Source organism: Xiphias gladius, chromosome 8 (assembly GCF_016859285.1).
Source record: "Xiphias gladius isolate SHS-SW01 ecotype Sanya breed wild chromosome 8, ASM1685928v1, whole genome shotgun sequence".
In the NCBI taxonomy this organism is placed as follows: Eukaryota; Metazoa; Chordata; class Actinopteri; order Istiophoriformes; family Xiphiidae; genus Xiphias; species Xiphias gladius.
In genome coordinates, this window is record NC_053407.1 from 18889 (window position 1) to 41695 (window position 22807).

A 22807-nucleotide genomic window follows, 5' to 3' on the forward strand; every position below is an offset into this window, starting at 1 on the left:
TGCATAATAACTTTCTACAACTTCAACTTTACAATTTAACTGAAACGTCTAGAACTCTATACTATTTTGTTTTTCTAGAACTGTAACTTAACATTCTAGAATTGTAACCCGAATTGAAACTCCAGGTATAAATGTGAAACTCATAATTGTTGAGTGGTACATTCAAATTCCATAACTGCTTAATAACTTTCTACAACTTCAACTTTAATATTTAACTGAAACGTCTAGAACTCTATACAATTTTGTTTTTCTAGAACTGTAACTTAACATTCTAGAATTGTAACCCGAATTGAAACTCCAGGTATAAATGTGAAACTCATAATTGTTGAATGGTACATTCAAATTCTATAACTGCTTAATAACGATATATTTAAAAACACCAAAAACTATTTACAAAACGAGAACAAAAGAAAAGGAAACTTACCATGATGAACATTCCTCTAATGATCCATGTAAAAATTTATCAAACTATGTATTAAATCGAAAAAAATTACCATAATAAAAGCGGACAAATAAAAAAGATACATGAAATACAACTATTTACTGAACCTTGTGATGAACAAAATAAAAACAAAAGAACAAAAAACAAAAAACAAAAACTATTTACAAAATCAAAAAAAGAAAGGGAAAAGGAAACTTACTTTCCTCTAACGATCTTTTTAAAAACACCAAAAACTATTTATGAAACAAAAACAAAAGGAAAAGGAAACTTACCATGATGAACATTCCTCTAATGATCCATGCAAAAACTAATTTATCAGAAACTATTCACAAAATCAAAAAATTACCATAATAAAAGGGAACAAATAAGATACATGAAATAAAACTATTTACTGAACCTTGTGATGAACAAAGACAAAAAAACAAACAAAAACTATTTACAAAATCCAAAAAAAAAAAGGGAAAAGGAAACTTACCTTCCTCTAACGATATATTTAAAAACACCAAAAACTATTTACAAAACGAAAATAGTAGGAAACTTACCATGACGAACATTCCTCTAATGATCCATGTAAAAACTAATTTACACAAAAACTATGTACAAAATAAAAAAAAAATTACCATAATAAAGGCGAACAAATAAAAAAGATACATGAAATACAACTATTTACTAAACCTTGTGATGAACAAAATAAAAACAAAAACTATTTAACTTTCCTCTAACGATCTATTTAAAAACACCAAAAACTATTTACAAAACGAGAACAAAAGCAAAAGGAAACCTACCATGATGAACATTCCTCTAATGATCCATGTAAAAACTAATTTATCAAAAACTATGTACAAAATAAAAAAAATTACCATAATAAAAGCGGACAAATAAAAAAGATACATGAAATACAACTATTTACTGAACCTTGTGATGAACAAAAGCAAAAAAACAAAACAAAAGCTATTTACAAAATCAAAAAAAAAAGGAAAAGGAAACCAACTTTCCTCTAACGATCTATTTAAAAACACCAAAAACTATTTACAAAACGAAAACAAAAGGAAAAGGAAACTTACCATGACGAACATTCCTCTAATGATCCATGTAAAAACTAATTTATCAAAAACTATGAACAAAATCAAAATAAATTACCATAATAAAAGCGGACAAATAAAAAAGATACATGAAATACAACTATTTACTAAACCTTGTCATGAACAAAAACAACAAACAAAACAACATTAACTATTTACAAAATCCAACAAAAGCCAGTTGCCCTCCCAATGATCCTCTCCTGGCCTCCTCCCTCCTGATGCAACGGACCAATAATTGAGGGAGGAAAAAAAAACATGAAACCGAACTATTTAAAAACACCTGCGACGCACAAAAATATTTAGGACACAAGGTGAACTATGTACAAGCTTTGTACAAACAAAGAGGTACATCGTAGTCCAGGACAATGTGTGGGCTTCTTCCAAAAATGGATCCGTTTTCGGTGGATGCCCCAAACCTTTCATTCAGTAACTTTAGCATGATTAAAAAAACTTTTCCGATGACCCTGTAAAGCCCAAGAGAATAACGGTTTGAGCTACAGACATTTTCACCTTTTAAACCACAGAATCAGCGCTGTTTGTCCGTGTGAGTCATTTACTTCCGTCCATAAACTAATCCGAAAAGTTGGAAAACACGTCGACCATGTTACCTTTCGCCTGGCGCGTTGCTTCCATCTGAACGTCACGTCGAACTGTCTTTGATGGTGACGTCTACTCACATCAAAGCCACAGAATCACACGCCCGATTCGCTGTGACGCTGCACCCACGGGGGCCAATAGAGCGTCCGATTCTGAAACGTGACTGTTGCTACGATACACAAACGGCAGAGTTCAGACACGTTCTGAGCTTAAAGCAAAGAGAAGTTGGTCGAAGTAATGACAGAAAAAGATAAAAAGTTGTGGCAAGTAAGATACAGCTGAGGCTGTGGAGCTGATTTTTCATGTAGATGTTGAGAAGCTATCCGGACGAACCTGCTGTACGTTTTCCACTTAAGCAACACTGATCATCAAATAAAGAAAATACATGAGCCATGAAATGAAGACTCAACTCATTTACAATGGTTCACTGTAGAGTGTTTCAAGGGAAAAAAAACGAAAAACTATTTAAATAAATAAAATCAATAAATAATTTTAAAAAAAAAAAAAGGGAAAAGGAAACTAACTTTCCTCTAACGATCTATTTAAAAACACCAAAAACTATTTACAAAACGAAAATAAAAGGAAAAGGAAACTTACCATGATGAACATTCCTCTAATGATCCATGTAAAAACTAATTTACACAAAAACTATGAACAAAATCAAAATAAATTACCATAATAAAAGCAGACAAATAAAAAAGATACATGAAATACAACTATTTACTGAACCTTGTGATGAACAAAAGCAAAAAAACAAAACAAAAGCTATTTACAAAATCCAAAAAAAAGGGAAAAGGAAACTTACTTTCCTCTAACGATCTATTTAAAAACACCAAAAACTATTTACAAAACGAGAACAAAAGCAAAAGGAAACTTACCATGATGAACATTCCTCTAATGATCCATGTAAAAATTTATCAAACTATGTATTAAATCAAAAAAAATTACCATAATAAAAGTGGACAAATAAAAAAGATACATGAAATACAACTATTTACTGAACCTTGTGATGAACAAAAACCAAAAAACAAAAACTATTTACAAAATCCAAAAAAGAAAGGGAAAAGGAAACCAACTTTCCTCTAACGATCTATTTAAAAACACCAAAAACTATTTACAAAACGAGAACAAAAGCAAAAGGAAACCTACCATGATGAACATTCCTCTAATGATCCATGTAAAAACTAATTTATCAAAAACTATGTACAAAATAAAAAAAATTACCATAATAAAAGCGGACAAATAAAAAAGATACATGAAATACAACTATTTACTGAACCTTGTGATGAACAAAAGCAAAAAAACAAAACAAAAGCTATTTACAAAATCCAAAAAAAAGGGAAAAGGAAACTTACTTTCCTCTAACGATCTATTTAAAAACACCAAAAACTATTTACAAAACAAAATTAGTAGGAAACTTACCATGACGAACATTCCTCTAATGATCCATGTAAAAACTAATTTATCAAAAACTATGAACAAAATCAAAATAAATTACCATAATAAAAGCGGACAAATAAAAAAGATACATGAAATACAACTATTTACTAAACCTTGTCATGAACAAAAACAACAAACAAAACAACATTAACTATTTACAAAATCCAACAAAAGCCAGTTGCCCTCCCAATGATCCTCTCCTGGCCTCCTCCCTCCTGATGCAACGGACCAATAATTGAGGGAGGAAAAAAAAACATGAAACCGAACTATTTAAAAACACCTGCGACGCACAAAAATAATTAGGACACAAGGTGAACTATGTACAAGCTTTGTACAAACAAAGAGGTACATCGTAGTCCAGGACAATGTGTGGGCTTCTTCCAAAAATGGATCCGTTTTCGGTGGATGCCCCAAACCTTTCATTCAGTAACTTTAGCATGATTAAAAAAACTTTTCCGATGACCCTGTAAAGCCCAAGAGAATAACGGTTTGAGCTACAGACATTTTCACCTTTTAAACCACAGAATCAGCGCTGTTTGTCCGTGTGAGTCATTTACTTCCGTCCATAAACTAATCCGAAAAGTTGGAAAACACGTCGACCATGTTACCTTTCGCCTGGCGCGTTGCTTCCATCTGAACGTACGTCGAACTGTCTTTGATGGTGACGTCTACTCACATCAAAGCCACAGAATCACACGCTCCGATTCGCTGTGACGCTGCACCCACGGGGGCCAATAGGAGCGTCCGATTCTGAAACGTGACTGTTGCTACGATACACAAACGGCAGAGTTCAGACACGTTCTGAGCTTAAAGCAAAGAGAAGTTGGTCGAAGTAATGACAGAAAAAGATAAAAAGTTGTGGCAAGTAAGATACAGCTGAGGCTGTGGAGCTGATTTTTCATGTAGATGTTGAGAAGCTATCCGGACGAACCTGCTGTACGTTTTCCACTTAAGCAACACTGATCATCAAATAAAGAAAATACATGAGCCATGAAATGAAGACTCAACTCATTTACAATGGTTCACTGTAGAGTGTTTTAAGGGAAAAAAAACAAAAAACTATTTAAATAAATAAATCAATAAATAATTTTAAAAAAAAAAGGGAAAAGGAAACTTACCTTCCTCTAACGATATATTTAAAAACACCAAAAACTATTTACAAAACGAAAATAGTAGGAAACTTACCATGACGAACATTCCTCTAATGATCCATGTAAAAACTAATTTACACAAAAACTATGAACAAAATCAAAATAAATTACCATAATAAAAGCGGACAAATAAAAAAGATACATGAAATACAACTATTTACTAAACCTTGTCATGAACAAAAACAACAAACAAAACAACATTAACTATTTACAAAATCCAACAAAAGCCAGTTGCCCTCCCAATGATCCTCTCCTGGCCTCCTCCCTCCTGATGCAACGGACCAATAATTGAGGGAGGAAAAAAAAACATGAAACCGCACTATTTAAAAACACCTGCGACGCACAAAAATATTTAGGACACAAGGTGAACTATGTACAAGCTTTGTACAAACAAAGAGGTACATCGTAGTCCAGGACAATGTGTGGGCTTCTTCCAAAAATGGATCCGTTTTCGGTGGATGCCCCAAACCTTTCATTCAGTAACTTTAGCATGATTAAAAAAACTTTTCCGATGACCCTGTAAAGCCCAAGAGAATAACGGTTTGAGCTACAGACATTTTCACCTTTTAAACCACAGAATCAGCGCTGTTTGTCCGTGTGAGTCATTTACTTCCGTCCATAAACTAATCCGAAAAGTTGGAAAACACGTCGACCATGTTACCTTTCGCCTGGCGCGTTGCTTCCATCTGAACGTACGTCGAACTGTCTTTGATGGTGACGTCTACTCACATCAAAGCCACAGAATCACACGCTCCGATTCGCTGTGACGCTGCACCCACGGGGGCCAATAGGAGCGTCCGATTCTGAAACGTGACTGTTGCTACGATACACAAACGGCAGAGTTCAGACACGTTCTGAGCTTAAAGCAAAGAGAAGTTGGTCGAAGTAATGACAGAAAAAGATAAAAAGTTGTGGCAAGTAAGATACAGCTGAGGCTGTGGAGCTGATTTTTCATGTAGATGTTGAGAAGCTATCCGGACGAACCTGCTGTACGTTTTCCACTTAAGCAACACTGATCATCAAATAAAGAAAATACATGAGCCATGAAATGAAGACTCAACTCATTTACAATGGTTCACTGTAGAGTGTTTTAAGGGAAAAAAAACAAAAAAATATTTAAATAAATAAATAATTTAAAAAAAAAAAAAAGGGAAAAGGAAACTAACTTTCCTCTAACGATCTATTTAAAAACACCAAAAACTATTTACAAAACGAAAACAAAAGGAAAAGGAAACTTACCATGATGAACATTCCTCTAATGATCCATGTAAAAACTAATTTGTCAAAAACTATGTACAAAATTTAAAAAAATTACCATAATAAAAGCGGACAAATATAAAAGATACATGAAATACAACTATTTACGAAACCTTGTGATGAAGAAAAACAAAAAAACAAAAACTATTTACAAAATCAAAAAAAAAAAAAATTACCATAATAAAAGCGAACAAATAAAAAATTACATGAAATAAAACTATTTAATAAAACCTTGTGATGAACAAAGAAAAAAAAAAAAACTATTTACAAAATCCAAAAAAAAGGGAAAAGGAAACTAACTGTCCTCTAACGATATATTGAAAAACACCAAAAACTATTTACAAAACGAAAACAAAAGGAAAAGGAAACTTACCATGATGAACATTCCTCTAATGATCCATGTAAAAACTAATTTGTCAAAAACTATGTACAAAATCAAACAAAAGGCAGCTTGCCCTCCCGATGTAATCGTATATTCCTCTCAGGGTTTGTCCCGGCCTCCTCCCTCCTTCCACCCTCCTGATGACGTGGTCCTCACCTGGAATATATACAGTGAACTAGACTACATACGGTGAACTACAGACAACAAACAATTTACCCTCCTGACAAAATCTGAATCCCACATTTCAACAGTTACGATGAAAGTAACTAACAGCAAGAGCAGAGGGATCAATGAGAGAAAACAATAACATTCAGGGACGTGAAATAGAACTACTAACAAGCACTTGGGATGAACAAAAGCAATCAAGACACAAGATCAAATGATTAAAGGACGAATGCATGTGGTAAGTTTCCTTTTTTTTTGTTTGATCGAGTAAATAGTTGTTTATTTTTTTTAATAGATCAGAGCATTCAGTCGTCTCTGCATGAGCACAAAACAGGCAGCAAAGGAAGGAGGTTATTGGCTCTGCACATTCAGCAACTATGATGAGCAAGTTACAGGAGACGGTTTAGAGGAATAATTATAATGACCAAACAGCACAGAATTTTTCTCTATATAAATGAAGTTTGAAATGTGTCGAGTGCATGTTTTGAAATGGCTAGTGTGTTTTTACCATCAGGGCGATGCAGCTGCAGTGGACAGTGTGGTCCTCTCCTGGGAGGCTGTGAACCTGTTGTGCCTGCAGGGTGAACACAGAACGGTTAGTGTTGACCATCAGATGTGCTCAATGTCACGAAGACACTAAAGGTTATAATCCCTGAGTCAGCTGTGAATCAAGAAGAGAGTCTCACGGTGGAGAGAGGGTGTCCCGGTTCACCACAAACAGCTGGATAGGTGTTCTGGTTCTTAGGTGCACGGTGACCACGTTCCGGATGGTGTCGTAGTCCCCACAACCAGGGTGCAGCGGGTCAGGAGGCAGACCATCGCCTCTCGCTGCCAGGAGGACGGACACGCAGCCCCGTAACAGTGCCTCCACCAGCCGCTCAGGTGAACAAGCCAATTTAAAGAATTACCGTGATAATGATTTGCTGATTCAAATTCTGCTTTGAGGAAGTTTTTGTGTTAGTAAAGGCAACATGGATGTGTGCCATTCAGCTGATTTACTGCGCTAAATCATCCAGTTTCAATCAGATGCCACCTGTTTCTTCCTTTGCCAGCCAGTAACTGTCGCCAACGTCAGTTACTCTGCGCTATCAGAGGCCTCAGCGGCAGGTGTTTCGCCGCGTCACGTTAATCGTGCTGAGGTGCAGCCTCAGTCGTTATTCAGCCGTGTATAAGGGCAGCGCCAGCGTTGTCTTTTTCCTTTTCATGTAGTCGGTACAGGGAGAGGGAGCAGGTGGTACGACGCGTAGCCTTGTGAGTGTTTCATGAATCGGTGCTTGCGCATTTTATCCGATTGTGTGTAAAACAGGATAAATCTTAAATTTCCTTTTCTGTGATTCACAGCATCTTCGCGTCCTCCGCCGCATCACCTGTGGTACGAAGAGCTCCTCCTGCTGCTGCTGCTGCTGCTGCTCTCAGACCGGCTGCTCCTCCTACTTTGAGAAATTCGATCTGTTAATCCCAAACTTCACAGAGCTGATGACGGTGAAAAGCAACAGATTCTATTAGGGTAGAGACATCAGCAGACTTAGCTGCACAATATGTGATTGCATGTCACAAACCGACGGACACATAATTTAAACATCACTGCATGTGACCAGAATTATCTTTATTTAATTTTGTTCAAACTTCTCAACTGAGTATTTGCTGCTTTGTCAGTTGGACAAAATAAATGACATTCCGACATTTTATATAACAAATTAACGGAGAAAATATTTATCTGATAAATGGATGCTGAAAATAAATGTTAGTTGCAGCATTAAATAAGTCTTACTGTTATGTTCTGAAACACTACCGAAACAGTACTGCACAAACCAAACGGCGGTAAACAGGATTAAAACGTAGCAACTATTGGCTGAACCAGACAATATTAACTAGAACACAGCGGTACATTGAAGATCTTCAGTGGTAAAGCTGCTTTGAAGCAGACCTGTGGCTCAAAGAGACAATTGTCTTGAACACAAAGTTCTTAACATCTTTCCAGGATCTTTTATCCAAGGCTTTCTCTTCTTTTACACATTGCATGCAGGGTTCTTTTCCAGGAACTTGACGCTCTTTAATAAACTTTGCCAAGTGTTTCTTTACCGCACTCCTCTCTACTTCACTCCACGGTCTCTTCGCCTTCACTATGGTTCGCTCTACAAATGAAAGAGAAGACAATGTAGATTTTGTAACCTTAAATACATAAAGCTCAGTGTAGATTTCCTGACTCCTATTGTGGTTTTGCTTTAAGATCCAGTACAGTTGAGAAGAGTACAGCCACACACAGTTCTTTCTACACTACTCAAATTAAAGCGGAAACTTGGCACTTCAATGTAGTATCCATTATTTTATTTCATATTGAATGTGCTGAAGCAAAGAGTCTGAAGAGCAAAAAAATTAACTGTCCAAATACTAACAATCTGGACTGTAAATGCTTCTTGCCCCTTTTTAAAGAACTTACCCATTACCCCCATAGCCTTGGTCAGTTTTTGTCTTTTCTTCTTCTGTGAGGGCCTCTTAACCAAGCTTGTTCCTGGACTCTGATCTACAACGGTAACAGACATACATTAGCATCCATTACGTGAGTTAGTGAAATCTCAGGTATGATGGTATGATTTGTATTTAAATGCTGACTGTAAAATGTGACTACCAAAATCTGACAGTTGCCCGCTAACACGTACATTTCAGAGGTCAAAAAATGGGTAAAGTATGAAAAACAACCAGCAGGTTCCTTTGCCAAAAGGCAGGAGCCTCTGTACATTTCGTAATAGACATTAACTCACCATCTATAGCTGCACTCCCATCCTCCCCACAGGGATCAGGACTCTTTTTGGGTGAGAAGAGCTCAGAACGCCCAACTGAAAAACGAGAGCAAACAAAATGTGTGTACTGCTGTTGGCTGCTAACACGTAAATTTCATAGGGCGCAACTGTACGCAGCAGCAGCTTCTCCTTGGACATTACAAGACAGTTCGTCCTCACAAATGGGTCAACATGGGAAAATAATTCAACTGCCATAAAAATGGACACTAATTATTTACTCAAAATTGTAAAAATCTCTAATGAAAGTAAAGAACTGAATCGTGGCAAGTACTGTAATTAAAACTCTTGAGAGTAAAGTAGTACTCTACTTGTTTTTTAACTGATAGATTAAAGTATTAAAAACAACCAGCAGGTTCCTTTCCCAAAAGGAAGGAGTTTCTGTACATTTCGTAATAGACATTAACTCACCATCTATAGCTGCACTCCCATCCTCACCACAGGGATCAGGACTCTTTTTGGGTGAGAAGAGCTCAGAACGCCCAACTGAAAAAACGAGATCAAACAAAAAGTGTGTACGAAAGGAAGACATACTGAAAGCATAAAACTGTATCTGCAGAGAGGCCTATAATTATTGATACGCGAGAGTTTTCGCCATTAGGTATCCACTGATTGCTGCCATGAAATGTGGGGGTTGTTCAAACATGTAGAACGTTTGTTGATTTGTGTTTAAAGAGCGATAAAATAATTCAGGAGCACCTACTGACAAAGGAAAAACCAACATAAAGCGTCTTAGTACGGTGTTGGGGCCACCACGAGCCCCCAGAAAAGCTTCAGTGCGCCTTGCCATTAATTCTACAAGTCTCTGGAAGTCTACTGCAGGGATGACCACCATCCTTTCAAAAGACATTCCCTCATTTGGTGTTTTGATGATCGTGGTGGAGAGCGTTGTCTAATGCGACAGTAAAAAATCTCCCATAGGTGTTCAACTGGGTATCGATCCAGTGGCTGCGAAGGCCACAGCATATGATTCACATCATCTCATCAAACCTTTCAGTGACTCTTCGTGTCCTGACTGGAGGCATCTGCAGTTGGCTGCTAACACGTAAATTTCAGAGGACAAAACTGTACGCAGCAGCAGCGTCTCCTTGAACATTACAAGACAGTTCGTCCTCACAAATGGGTCAACATGGTAAAATAATTCAACTGCCATAAAAATGGACACTAATTATTAAGTCAAAATTGTAAAAATCTCTACTGAAACAAAAGAACGGAATCGTGACAAGTACTGTAATTCAAACTCTTGAGAATAAAGTATTACTCTACGTGTTTTTTAACTGATAGATTAAAAATGTGGGGTATTCTCCAGCAGGTATCTACTGATTACTGCCATGAAATGTGCGGATTGTTCAAACGTGTGATCGTGGTGGAGAGCGCTGTCTAACGCGTCAGTCCAAAATCTCCCATAGGTGTTCAACTGGGTTGAGATCCGGTGGCTGAGAAGGCCACAGCATATGATTCACATCATCTCATCAAACCATTCAGTGACTCTTCGTGTCCTGACTGGAGGCATCTGCAGTTGGCTGCTAACACGTAAATTTCAGAGGACAAAACTGTACGCAGCAGCAGCGTCTCCTTGAACATTACAAGACAGTTCGTCCTCACAAGTGGGTCAACAAAGGAAAATAATTCAACTGCCATAAAAATGGACAGTAATTATTTACTCAAAATTGTAAAAATCTCTAATGAAAGTAAAGAACTGAATCGTGGCAAGTACTGTAATTAAAACTCTTGAGAGTAAAGTAGTACTCTACTTGTTTTTTAACTGATAGATTAAAGTATTAAAAACAAGCAGCAGGTTCCTTTGCCAAAAGGCAGGAGTTTCTGTACATTTGGTAATAAACATTAACTCACCATCTATATCTGCACTCCCATCCTCACCACAGGGATCAGGACTCTTTTTGGGGGGGAAGAGCTCAGAACGCCCAACTGAAAAACGAGAGCAAACAAAAGCTGTGTACGAAAGGAAGACATACTGAAAGCATAAATCTGTATCTGCTGAGAGGCCTATATTTATTGATACATGAGAGTTTTCGCCAGCATGTATCTACTGATACCTGCCATGAAATGTGGGGGTTGTTCAAATGTGTAGAACGTTTGTTGATTTGTGTTTGACGAGCGATAAAATAATTCAGGAGCACCTACTGACAAAGGAAAAACCAACATAAAGCGTCTTAGTAAGGTGTTGGGGCCACCACGAGCCCCCAGAAAAACTTCAGTGCGCCTTGCCATTGTATCTACAAGTCTCTGGAAGTCTACTTCAGGGATGAACACTATTCATTCAAAGACATTCCGTCATTTGGTGTTTTGATGATGGTGGTGGAGAGCGCTTTCTAACGCGTCAGTCCAAAATCTCCCATAGGTGTTCAACTGGGTTGAGATCCGGTGGCTGAGAAGGCCACAGCATATGATTCACATCATCTCATCAAACCATTCACTGACTCTTCGTGTCCTGACTGGAGGCATCTGCATTTGCTATGTTTCTCCACTCATTTATTCAGATTTTTCCTTTAATTTGTCACTCATCTTTCTAAGTTTTGTGTCTGTCTATGTACACAGTTGGCACTGAAGGGCCCACTATACAATTCCTGCTACACAAATATCGAGAAACTTTGATGGAATTAATGTTGCCAACCAACTGCACGACTTACAGACACACACACAAACAGCATCAAATGCTGGTTTGGAAGTAAATGCTTCTTGCCCCTTTTTAAAGAACTTACCCATTACCCCCATAGCCTTGGTCCGTTTTCCTCTTTTCTTCTTCTGTGAGGGCCTCTTAACCAAGCTTGTTCCTGGACACTGATCTACAACGGTAACATACAAACATTAGCATCCGTTACGTGAGTTAGTGAAATCTCAGGTATGATGGTATGATTTGTATTTAAATGCTGACTGTAAAATGTGACTACCCAAATCTGACAGTTGGCCGCTAACACGTACATTTCAGAGGTCAAAAAGTGGGTAAAGTATGAAAAAAAAACAGCGGTTTACTTTGCCAAAGGAAGGAGCTTCTGTACATTTCGTAATAGACATTAACTCACCATCTATATCTGTACTCCCATCCTCCCCACAGGGATCAGGACTCTTTTTGGGGGAGAAGAGCTCAGAACGCCCAACTGAAAAACGAGAGCAAAAAAAAAGTGTGTACGAAAGGAAGATATACTGAAAGCATAAAACTGTATCTGCAGAGAGGCCTATAATTATTGATACATGAGAGTTTTCGCCAGTAGGTATCCACTGATCGCTGCCATGAAATGTGGGGCTTGTTCAAACGTGTAGAACGTTTGTTGATTTGTGTTTGACGAGCGATAAAATAATTCAGGAGCACCTACTGACAAAGGAAAAACCTACATAAAGCGTCTTAGTAAGGTGTTGGGGCCACCACGAGCACCCAGAAAAGCTTCAGTGCGCCTTGCCATTGTATCTACAAGTCTCTGGAAGTCTACTGCAGGGATGAACACCATTCTTTCACAAGACATTCCCTCATGTGGTGTTTTGATGATGGTGGTGGAGAGCGCTTAAACGCCAGTCCAAAATCTCCCATGGGTGTTCAACTGGGTTAAGATCCAGTGGCTGCGAAGGTCACAGCAAATGATTCACATCATCTCATCAAAACATTCACTGACTCTTCGTGTCCTGACTGGAGGCATCTGTATTTGCTATGTTTCTCCACTCATTTATTCAGATTTTTCATTTAATTTGTCACTCATCTTTCTCAGTTTTGTGTCTGTCTATGTACACAATTGACACTGGAGGGCCCACTGCACAATTCCTGCTACCCAAATATCGAGAAACATTGATGGAATCAATGTTGCCAACCAACTGCATGGCTTAAAGACACACACACAAACAACATCAAATGCTGGTTTGGAAGTAAATGCTTCTTGCCCCTTTTTAAAGAACTTACCCATTGCCCCCATAGCCTTGGTCCGTTTTCCTCTTTTCTTCTTCTGTGAGGGCCTCTTAACCAAGCTTGTTCCTGGACACTGATCTACAACGGTAACATACAAACATTAGCATCCGTTACGTGAATTAGTGAAATCTCAGGTATGATGGCATGATGTCTATTTAAATGCTGACTGTAAAATGTGACTAACCAAATCTGACAGTTGGCCGCTAACACGTAAATTTTCAGAGGTCAAAAAGTGGGTAAAGTATGAAAAAAAAACAGCGGTTTACTTTGCCAAATGAAGGTGCTTCTGTACATTCCGTAATAGACATTAACTCACCATCTATATCTGTACTCCCATCCTCCCCACAGGGATCAGGACTCTTTTTGGGGGAGAAGAGCTCAGAACGCCCAACTGAAAAACGAGAACAAACAAAAAGTGTGTGCGAAAGGAAGACATACTGAAAGCATAAAACTGTATCTGCAGAGAGGCCTATAATTATTGATACGCAAGAGTTTTCGCCAGTAGGTATCCACTGATCGCTGCCATGAAATGTGGGGTTTTTTTTCAAACGTGTAGAACGTTTGTTGCTTTGTGTTTGACGAGCGATAAAATAATTCAGGAGCACCTACTGACAAAGGAAAAACCAACATAAAGCGTCTTAGTAAGGTGTTGGGGCCACCACGAGCCCCCAGAAAAACTTCAGTGCGCCTTGCCATTGTATCTACAAGTCTCTGGAAGTCTACTGCAGGGATGAACACCATTCTTCCAAAAGACAATCCCTCATTTGGTGTTTTGATGATGGTGGTGGAGAGCGCTGTCTAATGCGTCAGTAAAATCTCCCATAGGTGTTCAACTGGGTATCGATCCAGTGGCAGCGAAGGCCACAGCATATGAGTCACATCATCTCATCAAACCTTTCAGTGACTCTTCGTGTCCTGACTGGAGGCATCTGCAGTTGGCTGCTAACACGTAAATTTCAGAGGGCAAAACTGTACGCAGCAACAGCATCTCCTTGGACATTACAAGACAGTTCGTCCTCACAAATGGGTCAACATGGTAAATAATTCAACTACCATAAAAATGGACACTAATTATTAAGTCAAAATTGTAAAAATCTCTACTGAAACAAAAGAACGGAATTGTGACAAGTACTGTAATCAAACTCTTGAGAAAAAAGTAGTACTCTACTTGTTTTTTAACTGATAGATTAAAGTATTATAAACAAGCAGCAGGTTCCTTTGCCAAAAGGCAGGAGTTTCTGTACATTTGGTAATAAACATTAACTCACCATCTATATCTGCACTCCCATCCTCACCACAGGGATCAGGACTCTTTTTGGGGGGGAAGAGCTCAGAACGCCCAACTGAAAAACGAGAGCAAACAAAAGCTGAGTACGAAAGGAAGACATACTGAAAGCATAAAACTGTATCTGCAGAGAGGCCTATAATTATTGATACACGAGAGTTTTCGCCAGTAGGTATCCACTGATCGCTGCCATGAAATGTGGGGCTTGTTCAAACATGTAGAACGTTTGTTGATTTGTGTTTGACGAGCGATAAAATAATTCAGGAGCACCTACTGACAAAGGAAAAACCAACATAAAGCGTCTTAGTACGGTGTTGGGGCCACCACGAGCCCCCAGAACAGCTTCAGTGCGCCTTGCCATTGATTCTACAAGTCTCTGGAAGTCTACTGCAGGGATGAACACCATTCTTCCAAAAGACAATCCCTCATTTGGTGTTTTTATGATGGTGGTGGAGAGCGCTTTCTAACGCGTCAGTCCAAAATCTCCCATGGGTGTTCAACTGGGTTGAGATCCGGTGGCTGCGAAGGCCACAGCATATGATTCACATCATCTCATCAAACCATTCACTGACTCTTCGTGTCCTGACTGGAGGCATCTGCATTTGCTATGTTTCTCCACTCATTTATTCAGATTTTTCCTTTAATTTGTCACTCATCTTTCTAAGTTTTGTGTCTGTCTATGTACACAGTTGGCACTGAAGGGCCCACTATACAATTCCTGCTACACAAATATCGAGTAACACGAATGGAATTAATGTTGCCAACCAACTGCACGGCTTACAGACACACACACACAAGGCATCAAATGCTGGTTTCGAAGTAAATGCTTCTTGCCCCTTTTTAAAGAACTTACCCATTGCCCCCATAGCCTTGGTCCGTTTTCCTCTTTTCTTCTTCTGTGAGGGCCTCTTAACCAAGCTTGTTCCTGGACACTGATCTACAACGGTAACAGACATACATTAGCATCCGTTACGTGAGTTAGTGAAATCTCAGGTATGATGGCATGATGTCTATTTAAATGTTGACTGTAAAATGGGACTACCAAAATCTGACAGTTGGCCGCTAACACGTACATTTCAGAGGTCAAAAACTGGGTAAAGTATGAAAAACAACCAGCGGTTTACTTTGCCGAAAGGAAGGAGCTTTCTACATTTCGTAATAGACATTAACTCACCATCTATATCTGTACTCCCATCCTCATCACAGGGATCAGGACTCTTTTTGGGGGAGAAGAGCTCAGAAAGCCCAACTGAAGAACAAGAGCAAACAAAGAGTGTGTACGAAAGGAAGACATACTGAAAGCATAAAACTGTATCTGTGGAGAGGCCTATAATTATCGATACATGAGAGTTTTCGCCAACAGGTATCCACTGATTGATGCCATGAAATGTGGGGGTTTTTTTCAAACGTGTAGAACGTTTGTTGCTTTGTGATTGACGAGCGATAAAATAATTCAGGAGCACCTACTGACAAAGGAAAAACCAAATTAAAGCGTCTTAGTAAGATGTTGGGGCCAACCACGAGCCCACAGAAAAACTTCAGTGCGCCTTGCCATTGTATCTACAAGTCTCTGGAAGTCTACTGCAGGGATGAACACCATTCTTCCAAAAGACAATCCCTCATTTGGTGTTTTGATGATGGTGGTGGAGAGCGCTTTCTAACGCCAGTCCAAAATCTCCCATGGGTGTTCAACTGGGTTAAGATCCAGTGGCTGGCGCCACAGCAAATGATTCACATCATCTCATCAAACCATTCACTGACTCTTCGTGTCCTGACTGGAGGCATCTGCATTTGCTATGTTTCTCCACTCATTTATTAAAATTTTGCCTTTAATTTGTCACCCATCTTTCCCCATTTTGTGTCTGTCTATGTACACAATTGGCACTGAGGCCCACTGCACAATTCCTGCTACCCAAATATCGAGAAACATTGATGGAACCAATGTTGCCAACCAACTGCATGGCTTAAAGACACACACAAACAGCATCAAATGCTGGTTTGGAAGTAAATGCTTCTTGCCCCTTTTTAAAGAAGTTACCCATTGCCCCCATAGCCTTGGTCCGTTTTCCTCTTTTCTTCTTCTGTGAGGGCCTCTGAACATAGCTTGTTCCCGGACACTGATCTACAACGGTAACATACAAACATTAGCATCCGTTACATGAGTTAGTGAAATCTCAGGTATGATGGCATGATGTCTATTTAAATGCTGACTGTAAAATGTGACTACCCAAATCTGACAGTTGGCCATTAACACGTAATCAGAGGTCAAAAATTGGGTAAAGTATGAAAAAAAACCAGCGGTTTACTATGTGAAATGAAGGTGCTTCTGTACATTTCGTAATAGACATTAACTCACCATCGATATCTGTACTCCCATCCTCATCACAGGGATCAGGACTCTTTTTGGGTGAGAAGAGCTCAGAACGCCCAACTGAAAAACGAGAGCAAACAAAAAGTGTGTACGAAAGGAAGACATACTGAAAGCATAAAACTGTATCTGCAGAGCGGCCTATAATTATCGATACATGAGAGTTTTCGCCAGCAGGTATCCACTGATTGATGCCACGAAATGTGGGGTTTTTTTCAAACGTAGAACGTTTGTTGCTTTGTGTTTGACGAGCGATAAAATAATTCAGGAGCACCTACTGACAAAGGAAAACCAAATTAAAGCGCCTTAGTAAGATGTTGGGGCCAACCACGAGCCCACAGAAAACTTCAGTGCGCCTTTGCCATTGTATCTACAAGTCTCTGGAAGTCTACTGCAGGGATGAACACCATTCTTTCACAAGACATTCCCTCATGTGGTGTTTTGATGATGGTGGTGGAGAGCTTTCTAACGCCAGTCCAAAATCTCCCATGGGTTCAACTGTTCAACTGCTAAGATCCAGTGGCTGCGAAGGTCACAGCAAATGATTCACATCATCTCATCAAAACATTCAGTGACTCTTCGTGTCCTGACTGGAGGCATCTGCAGTTTGCTATGTTTCTCCACTCATTTATTCAGATTTTTCATTTAATTTGTCACTCATCTTTCTCAGTTTTGTGTCTGTCTATGTACACAATTGGCACTGAAGGGCCAACTGCACAATTCCTGCTAACCAAATATCGAGAAACATTGATGGAATCAATGTTGCCAACCAACTGCATGGCTTAAAGACACACACACAAACAGCATCAAATGCTGGTTTGGAAGTAAATGCTTCTTGCCCCTTTTTAAAGAACTTACCCATTGCCCCCATAGCCTTGGTCCGTTTTCCTCTTTTCTTCTTCTGTGAGGGCCTTAACCAAGCTTGTTCCTGGACACTGATCTACAACGGTAACAGACATACATTAGCATCCGCTACGTGAGTTAGTGAAATCTCAGGTATGATGGCATGATGTCTATTTAAATGCTGACTGTAAATGTGACTACCCAAATCTGACAGTTGGCCGCTAACACGTACATTTCAGAGTTCAAAAAGTGTGTAAAGTATGAAAAAAAACCAGCGGTTTACTTTGCCAAATGAAGGTGCTTCTGTACATTTCGTAATAGACATTAACTAACCATCTATATCTGTACTCCCATCCTCCCCACAGGATCAGGACTCTTTTTGGGGGAGAAGAGCTCAGAACGCCCAACTGAAAAACGAGAGCAAACAAAAAGTGTGTACGAAAGGAAGACATACTGAAAGCATAAAACTGTATCTGCAGTGAAAACTATAATTATTGATAAGCGAGAGTTTTCGCCAGCAGGTATCCACTGATTGATGCCACGAAATGTGGGGTTTTTTTTCAAACGTGTAGAACGTTTGTTGCTTTGTGTTTGACGAGCGATAAAATAATTCAGGAGCACCTACTGACAAAGGAAAAACCTACATAAAGCGTCTTAGTACGGTGTTGGGACCACCACGAGCCCCCAGAACAGCTTCAGTGCGCTTTGCCATTGATTCTACAAGTCTCTGGAAGTCTACTGCAGGGATGAACACCATTCTTTCACAAGACATTCCCTCATGTGGTGTTTTGATGATGGTGGTGGAGAGCGCTTTCTAACGCTGGCCAGTCCAAAAATCTCCCATGGGTGTTCAACTGGGTTAAGATCCAGTGGCTGCGAAGGTCACAGCAAATGATTCACATCATCTCATCAAAACATTCAGTGACTCTTCGTGTCCTGAATGGAGGCATCTGTATTTGCTATGTTTCTCCACTCATTTATTCAGATTTTTCATTTAATTTGTCACTCATCTTTCTCAGTTTTGTGTCTGTCTATGTACACAATTGGCACTGGAGGGCCCACTGCACAATTCCTGCTACCCAATATCGAGAAACATTGATGGAATCAATGTTGCAACCAACTGCATGGCTTAAAGACACACACACACAAACAGCATCAAATGCTGGTTTGGAAGTAAATGCTTCTTGCCTTTTAAAGAACTTACCCATTGCCCCATAGCCTTGGTCCGCTTTTCCTCTTTTCTTCTTCTGTGAGGGCCTCTAACCAAGCTTGTTCCTGGACACTGATCTACAACGGTAACAGACAAACATTAGCATCAGTTACGTGAGTTAGTGAAATCTCAGGTATGATGGCATGATGTCTATTTAAATGCTGACTGTAAATGACTACCCAAATCTGACAGTTGGCCGCTAACACGTAAATTTCAGAGGTCAAAAGTGGGTAAAGTATGAAAAAACCAGCGGTTTACTTTTGCCAAATGAAGGTGCTTCTGTACATTTCGTAATAGACATTAACTCACCATCTATATCTGTACTCCCATCCTCCCCACAGGGATCAGGACTCTTTTGGGGAGAAGAGCTCAGAACGCCTAACTGAAAAACGAGAGCAAACAAAAAGTGTGTAATGAAAGGAAGACATACTGAAAGCATAAAACTGTATCTGCAGAGAGGCCTATAATTATCGATACATTAGAGTTTTGCCAGCAGGTATCCACTGATTGATGCCACGAAATGTGGGTTTTTTCAAACATGTAGAACGTTTGTTGCTTTGTGTTTGACGAGCGATAAAATAATTCAGGAGCACCTACTGACAAAGGAAAAACCAAATTAAAGTGTCTTAGTAAGATGTTGGGGCCAACCACGAGCCCACAGAAAAACTTCAGTGCGCCTTGCCATTGTATCTACAAGTCTCTGGAAAGTCTACTGCAGGATGAACACCATTCTTTCACAAGACATTCCCTCATTTGGTGTTTTGATGATGGTGGTGGAGAGCGCTGTCTAATGCGTCAGTAAAAAAACTCACATAGGTGTTCGATTGGGTATCGATCCAGTGGCAGCGAAGGCCACAGCATATGAGTCACATCATCTCATCAAACCTTTCAGTGACTCTTCGTGTCCTGACTGGAGGCATCTGCAGTTGGCTGCTAACACGTAAATTTCAGAGGACAAAACTGTACGCAGCAGCAGCGTCTCCTTGAACATTACAAGACAGTTCGTCCTCACAAGTGGGTCAACATGGGAAAATAATTCAACTGCCATAAAAATGGACACTAATTATTTACTCAAAATTGTAAAAATCTCTACTGAAACGAAAGAACGGAATCGTGACAAGTACTGTAATTCAAACGCTTGACAGTAAAGTAGTACTCTACTTGTTCTTTAACTGATAGATTAAAGTATGAAAAACAACCAGCAGGTTCTTTTGCCAAAAGGCAGGAGTTTCTGTACATTTCGTAATAAACATTAACTCACCATCTATATCTGTACTCCCATCCTCATCACAGGGATCAGGACTCTTTTTGGGGGAGAAGAGCTCAGAACGCCCAACTGAAAAACGAGAACAAAAGAAAAACTGTGTACGAAAGGAAGACATACTGAAAGCATAAATCTGTATCTGCTGAGAGGCCTATATTTATTGATACATGAGAGTTTTCGCCAGCATGTATCTACTGATACCTGCCATGAAATGTGGGGGTTGTTCAAATGTGTAGAACGTTTGTTGATTTGTGTTTGACGAGCGATAAAATAATTCAGGAGCACCTACTGACAAAGGAAAAACCAACATAAAGCGTCTTAGTAAGGTGTTGGGGCCACCACGAGCCCCCAGAAAAGCTTCAGTGCGCCTTGCCATTGTATCTACAAGTCTCTGGAAGTCTACTGCAGGGATGAACACCATTCTTTCACAAGACATTCCCTCATTTGGTGTTTTGATGATTGTGGTGGAGAGCGCTTTCTAATGCGTCAGTCCAAAATCTCCCATGGGTGTTCAACTGGGTATCGATCCAGTGGCTGCGAAGGCCACAGCATATGATTCACATTCTCATCAAACCATTCAGTGACTCTTCGTGTCCTGACTGGAGGCATCTGCAGTTGGCTGCTAACACGTAAATTTCAGAGGACAAAACTGTACGCAGCAGCAGCGTCTCCTTGAACATTACAAGACAGTTCATCCTCACAAATGGGTCAACATGGGAAAATAAATCAACTGCCATAAAAATGGACACTAATTGTTTACTCAAACTTGTAAAAATCTCTAATGAAAGTAAAGAACTGAATCGTGGCAAGTACTGTAATTAAAACTCTTGAGAGTAAAGTAGTAGTAGTAGTACTCTACTTGTTTTTTAACTGATAGATTAAAGTATTAAAAACAACCAGCAGGTTCCTTTGCCAAAAGGCAAGAGCTCCTGTACATTTGGTAATAAACATTAACTCACCATCTATATCTGCACTCCCATCCTCACCACAGGGATCAGGACTCTTTTTGGGGGGGGGGAGCTCAGAACGCCCAACTGAAAAACGAGAGCAAACAAGGAGTATGTACGATAGGAAGACATACTATGCCATTTTTACAACATTTTTACCTTCTACATAAAAGCGATAAAATGATCATAACATTATTGTAATAATTGTAATAACATTATTAATAACAATACTTACTCATACATCTCTTTGCTTAATGCAATATGTAGACTAGACTAGACTATTTGGTTATTCAATTTCTGTTTTCATAATCATTGTAACAATTTGTTTGATAGTTACTCAAAAGGTGAGTAAACACTGAATTAGATGTTTGCTCTTAAATTGCCATTATCCAACTTATCCAATAAAAAAAGGCCACGAGTGGCCCGGTAGCCAAGTGGTTAGGGCACATACCACATGGGTGCAAATCGAGCAGCAAGTCCCGCTCAATCTACTGGCTGGACCGTATGCTGCATGTCATTCCTCTACTCTAATTCCCCAAATTATCTGTTTCTCTCCACTACCTCTATAAAATAAGAGCATAAAGTAATTGAGGAAACAACGTTTCTCTGGCTTGTGAATTGGTTCTATATAAATAAAACTGAAATTTAATTGAATTGCTTCCAGATGACACATTTTTTTTCATCAAGATCCTAGAGATGTGGCACCCAGTCCATTCCACTTGGCCCCCTTTCAAATGGTGTACAAACCAAATTTGATACCTGCATCTGCATGGGAAAATCATCAAAGCTCAATTCCAAGTCTCTTCCAGGTACCGGGACCCAAGTAGCAAATGTCAAAGACCCGCCACATATGTAGGAGAGAAAAAAACGGTCGATTTGCGCTGCCACGCATGTTCTGGAGTAGTGATTTTTCAGGTGATGCTTCGATCCCGCCGCTGACTTTTGAAGTTGGGTGTAAATTTGTGGCGAGCTTTTCATAAATGGGAGCTACGAAAATGAGCAAACACATTTTTGGAAAGGCCAACGTCAGTACTTGCACCAGAGATCATGGGGCTCGATTGTGCCCCTTGGTATTTTTCTGAAATTTTCAGCAAGGTCCTAGAGACTTGAGACCAAGTCCACTCTGCTCAGCCCCCTGTAAAATACATACACCAAATTTGGTGCCTATAGCTGTACGGGAACATGATCAGCTACTTCCAGGTCCCAGAACCCATGCAGCAAATGTCAGAGACCCACCACATGTATGGGACAGAAAAACCTTCACGACAAACTTCTTCCACTGTGGCCTGGAATTCGCTCCCACACATGATCTGGATTCATGATTATTTAGGTGAACCTTTCATCCCACCTCTGACTTTTGAACTTTGGTGCAACTTTGCAGCATCATTGTATCTCATGGAATAAAGCTACAGTCGTGACACAAACGATTTTGGAAAGGCCACAAAGAGTGATGTGGTGCTTTTTGCGCATTCTTGTGTTTTTTTCTTAAATTTTTCAGTATTTTTGTTTCGCAGTGCTCAAAGAGTTATGTCTATTATTGGAAAAGCTTACCCTTTGGAAAAGTTAATAAATTCTCACCTACGACCAAGATCATAAATGAGAATTTGGAAGTATTTTGTGCTCCGTAACTCCTCACAAGGAGCACCTCGAGTGATGGGAC

At 39.4% G+C, this 22807-nt stretch overlaps 1 protein-coding gene and 2 long non-coding RNA genes across 4 annotated transcripts; all 3 read right to left on the minus strand.

The window, feature by feature from the left end:
- Nucleotides 1–3452: 3452 nt before the first annotated feature.
- On the minus strand, nt 3453–5809 carry LOC120793376. The gene is made up of 3 exons (XR_005707972.1): nt 5374–5809; nt 4170–4328; nt 3453–4025 (listed from the first exon to the last, which is right to left on the minus strand). It is a non-coding gene; the product is annotated as an uncharacterized LOC120793376 (long non-coding RNA).
- A 2237-nt stretch (nt 5810–8046) lies between these two features.
- Nucleotides 8047–16557, minus strand: LOC120793286. The gene is made up of 8 exons (XM_040133215.1): nt 16554–16557; nt 15690–15764; nt 15369–15452; nt 13547–13621; nt 13225–13308; nt 12359–12433; nt 12038–12121; nt 8047–8651 (listed from the first exon to the last, which is right to left on the minus strand). The coding sequence occupies exons 1-8, from the start codon at nt 16555–16557 to the stop codon at nt 8416–8418; spliced, it is 717 nt and encodes a 238-aa protein (XP_039989149.1). The 3' UTR covers nt 8047–8415.
- A 33-nt stretch (nt 16558–16590) lies between these two features.
- On the minus strand, nt 16591–21203 carry LOC120793455. Of its 2 annotated transcripts, none has more exons than XR_005707988.1 (3): nt 21160–21203; nt 18060–18133; nt 16591–16637 (listed from the first exon to the last, which is right to left on the minus strand). It is a non-coding gene; the product is annotated as an uncharacterized LOC120793455 (long non-coding RNA). The 2 variants fall into 2 exon arrangements; XR_005707987.1 differs by lacking the exon at nt 16591–16637 and adding an exon at nt 17800–17823.
- Nucleotides 21204–22807: the final 1604 nt, after the last annotated feature.

Bases quoted from the DNA above. Each gene is read 5' to 3' on its own strand.
- LOC120793286 (XM_040133215.1), bottom strand. The intron at 15,453-15,689 runs GTGAGTTAATGT...TTACCGTTGTAG, and splicing joins TGGGAGTACAGATATAGATG to ATCAGTGTCCAGGAACAAGC. The intron at 12,434-13,224 runs GTAAGTTCTTTA...CTCGTTTTTCAG, and splicing joins CAAGGCTATGGGGGCAATGG to TTGGGCGTTCTGAGCTCTTC.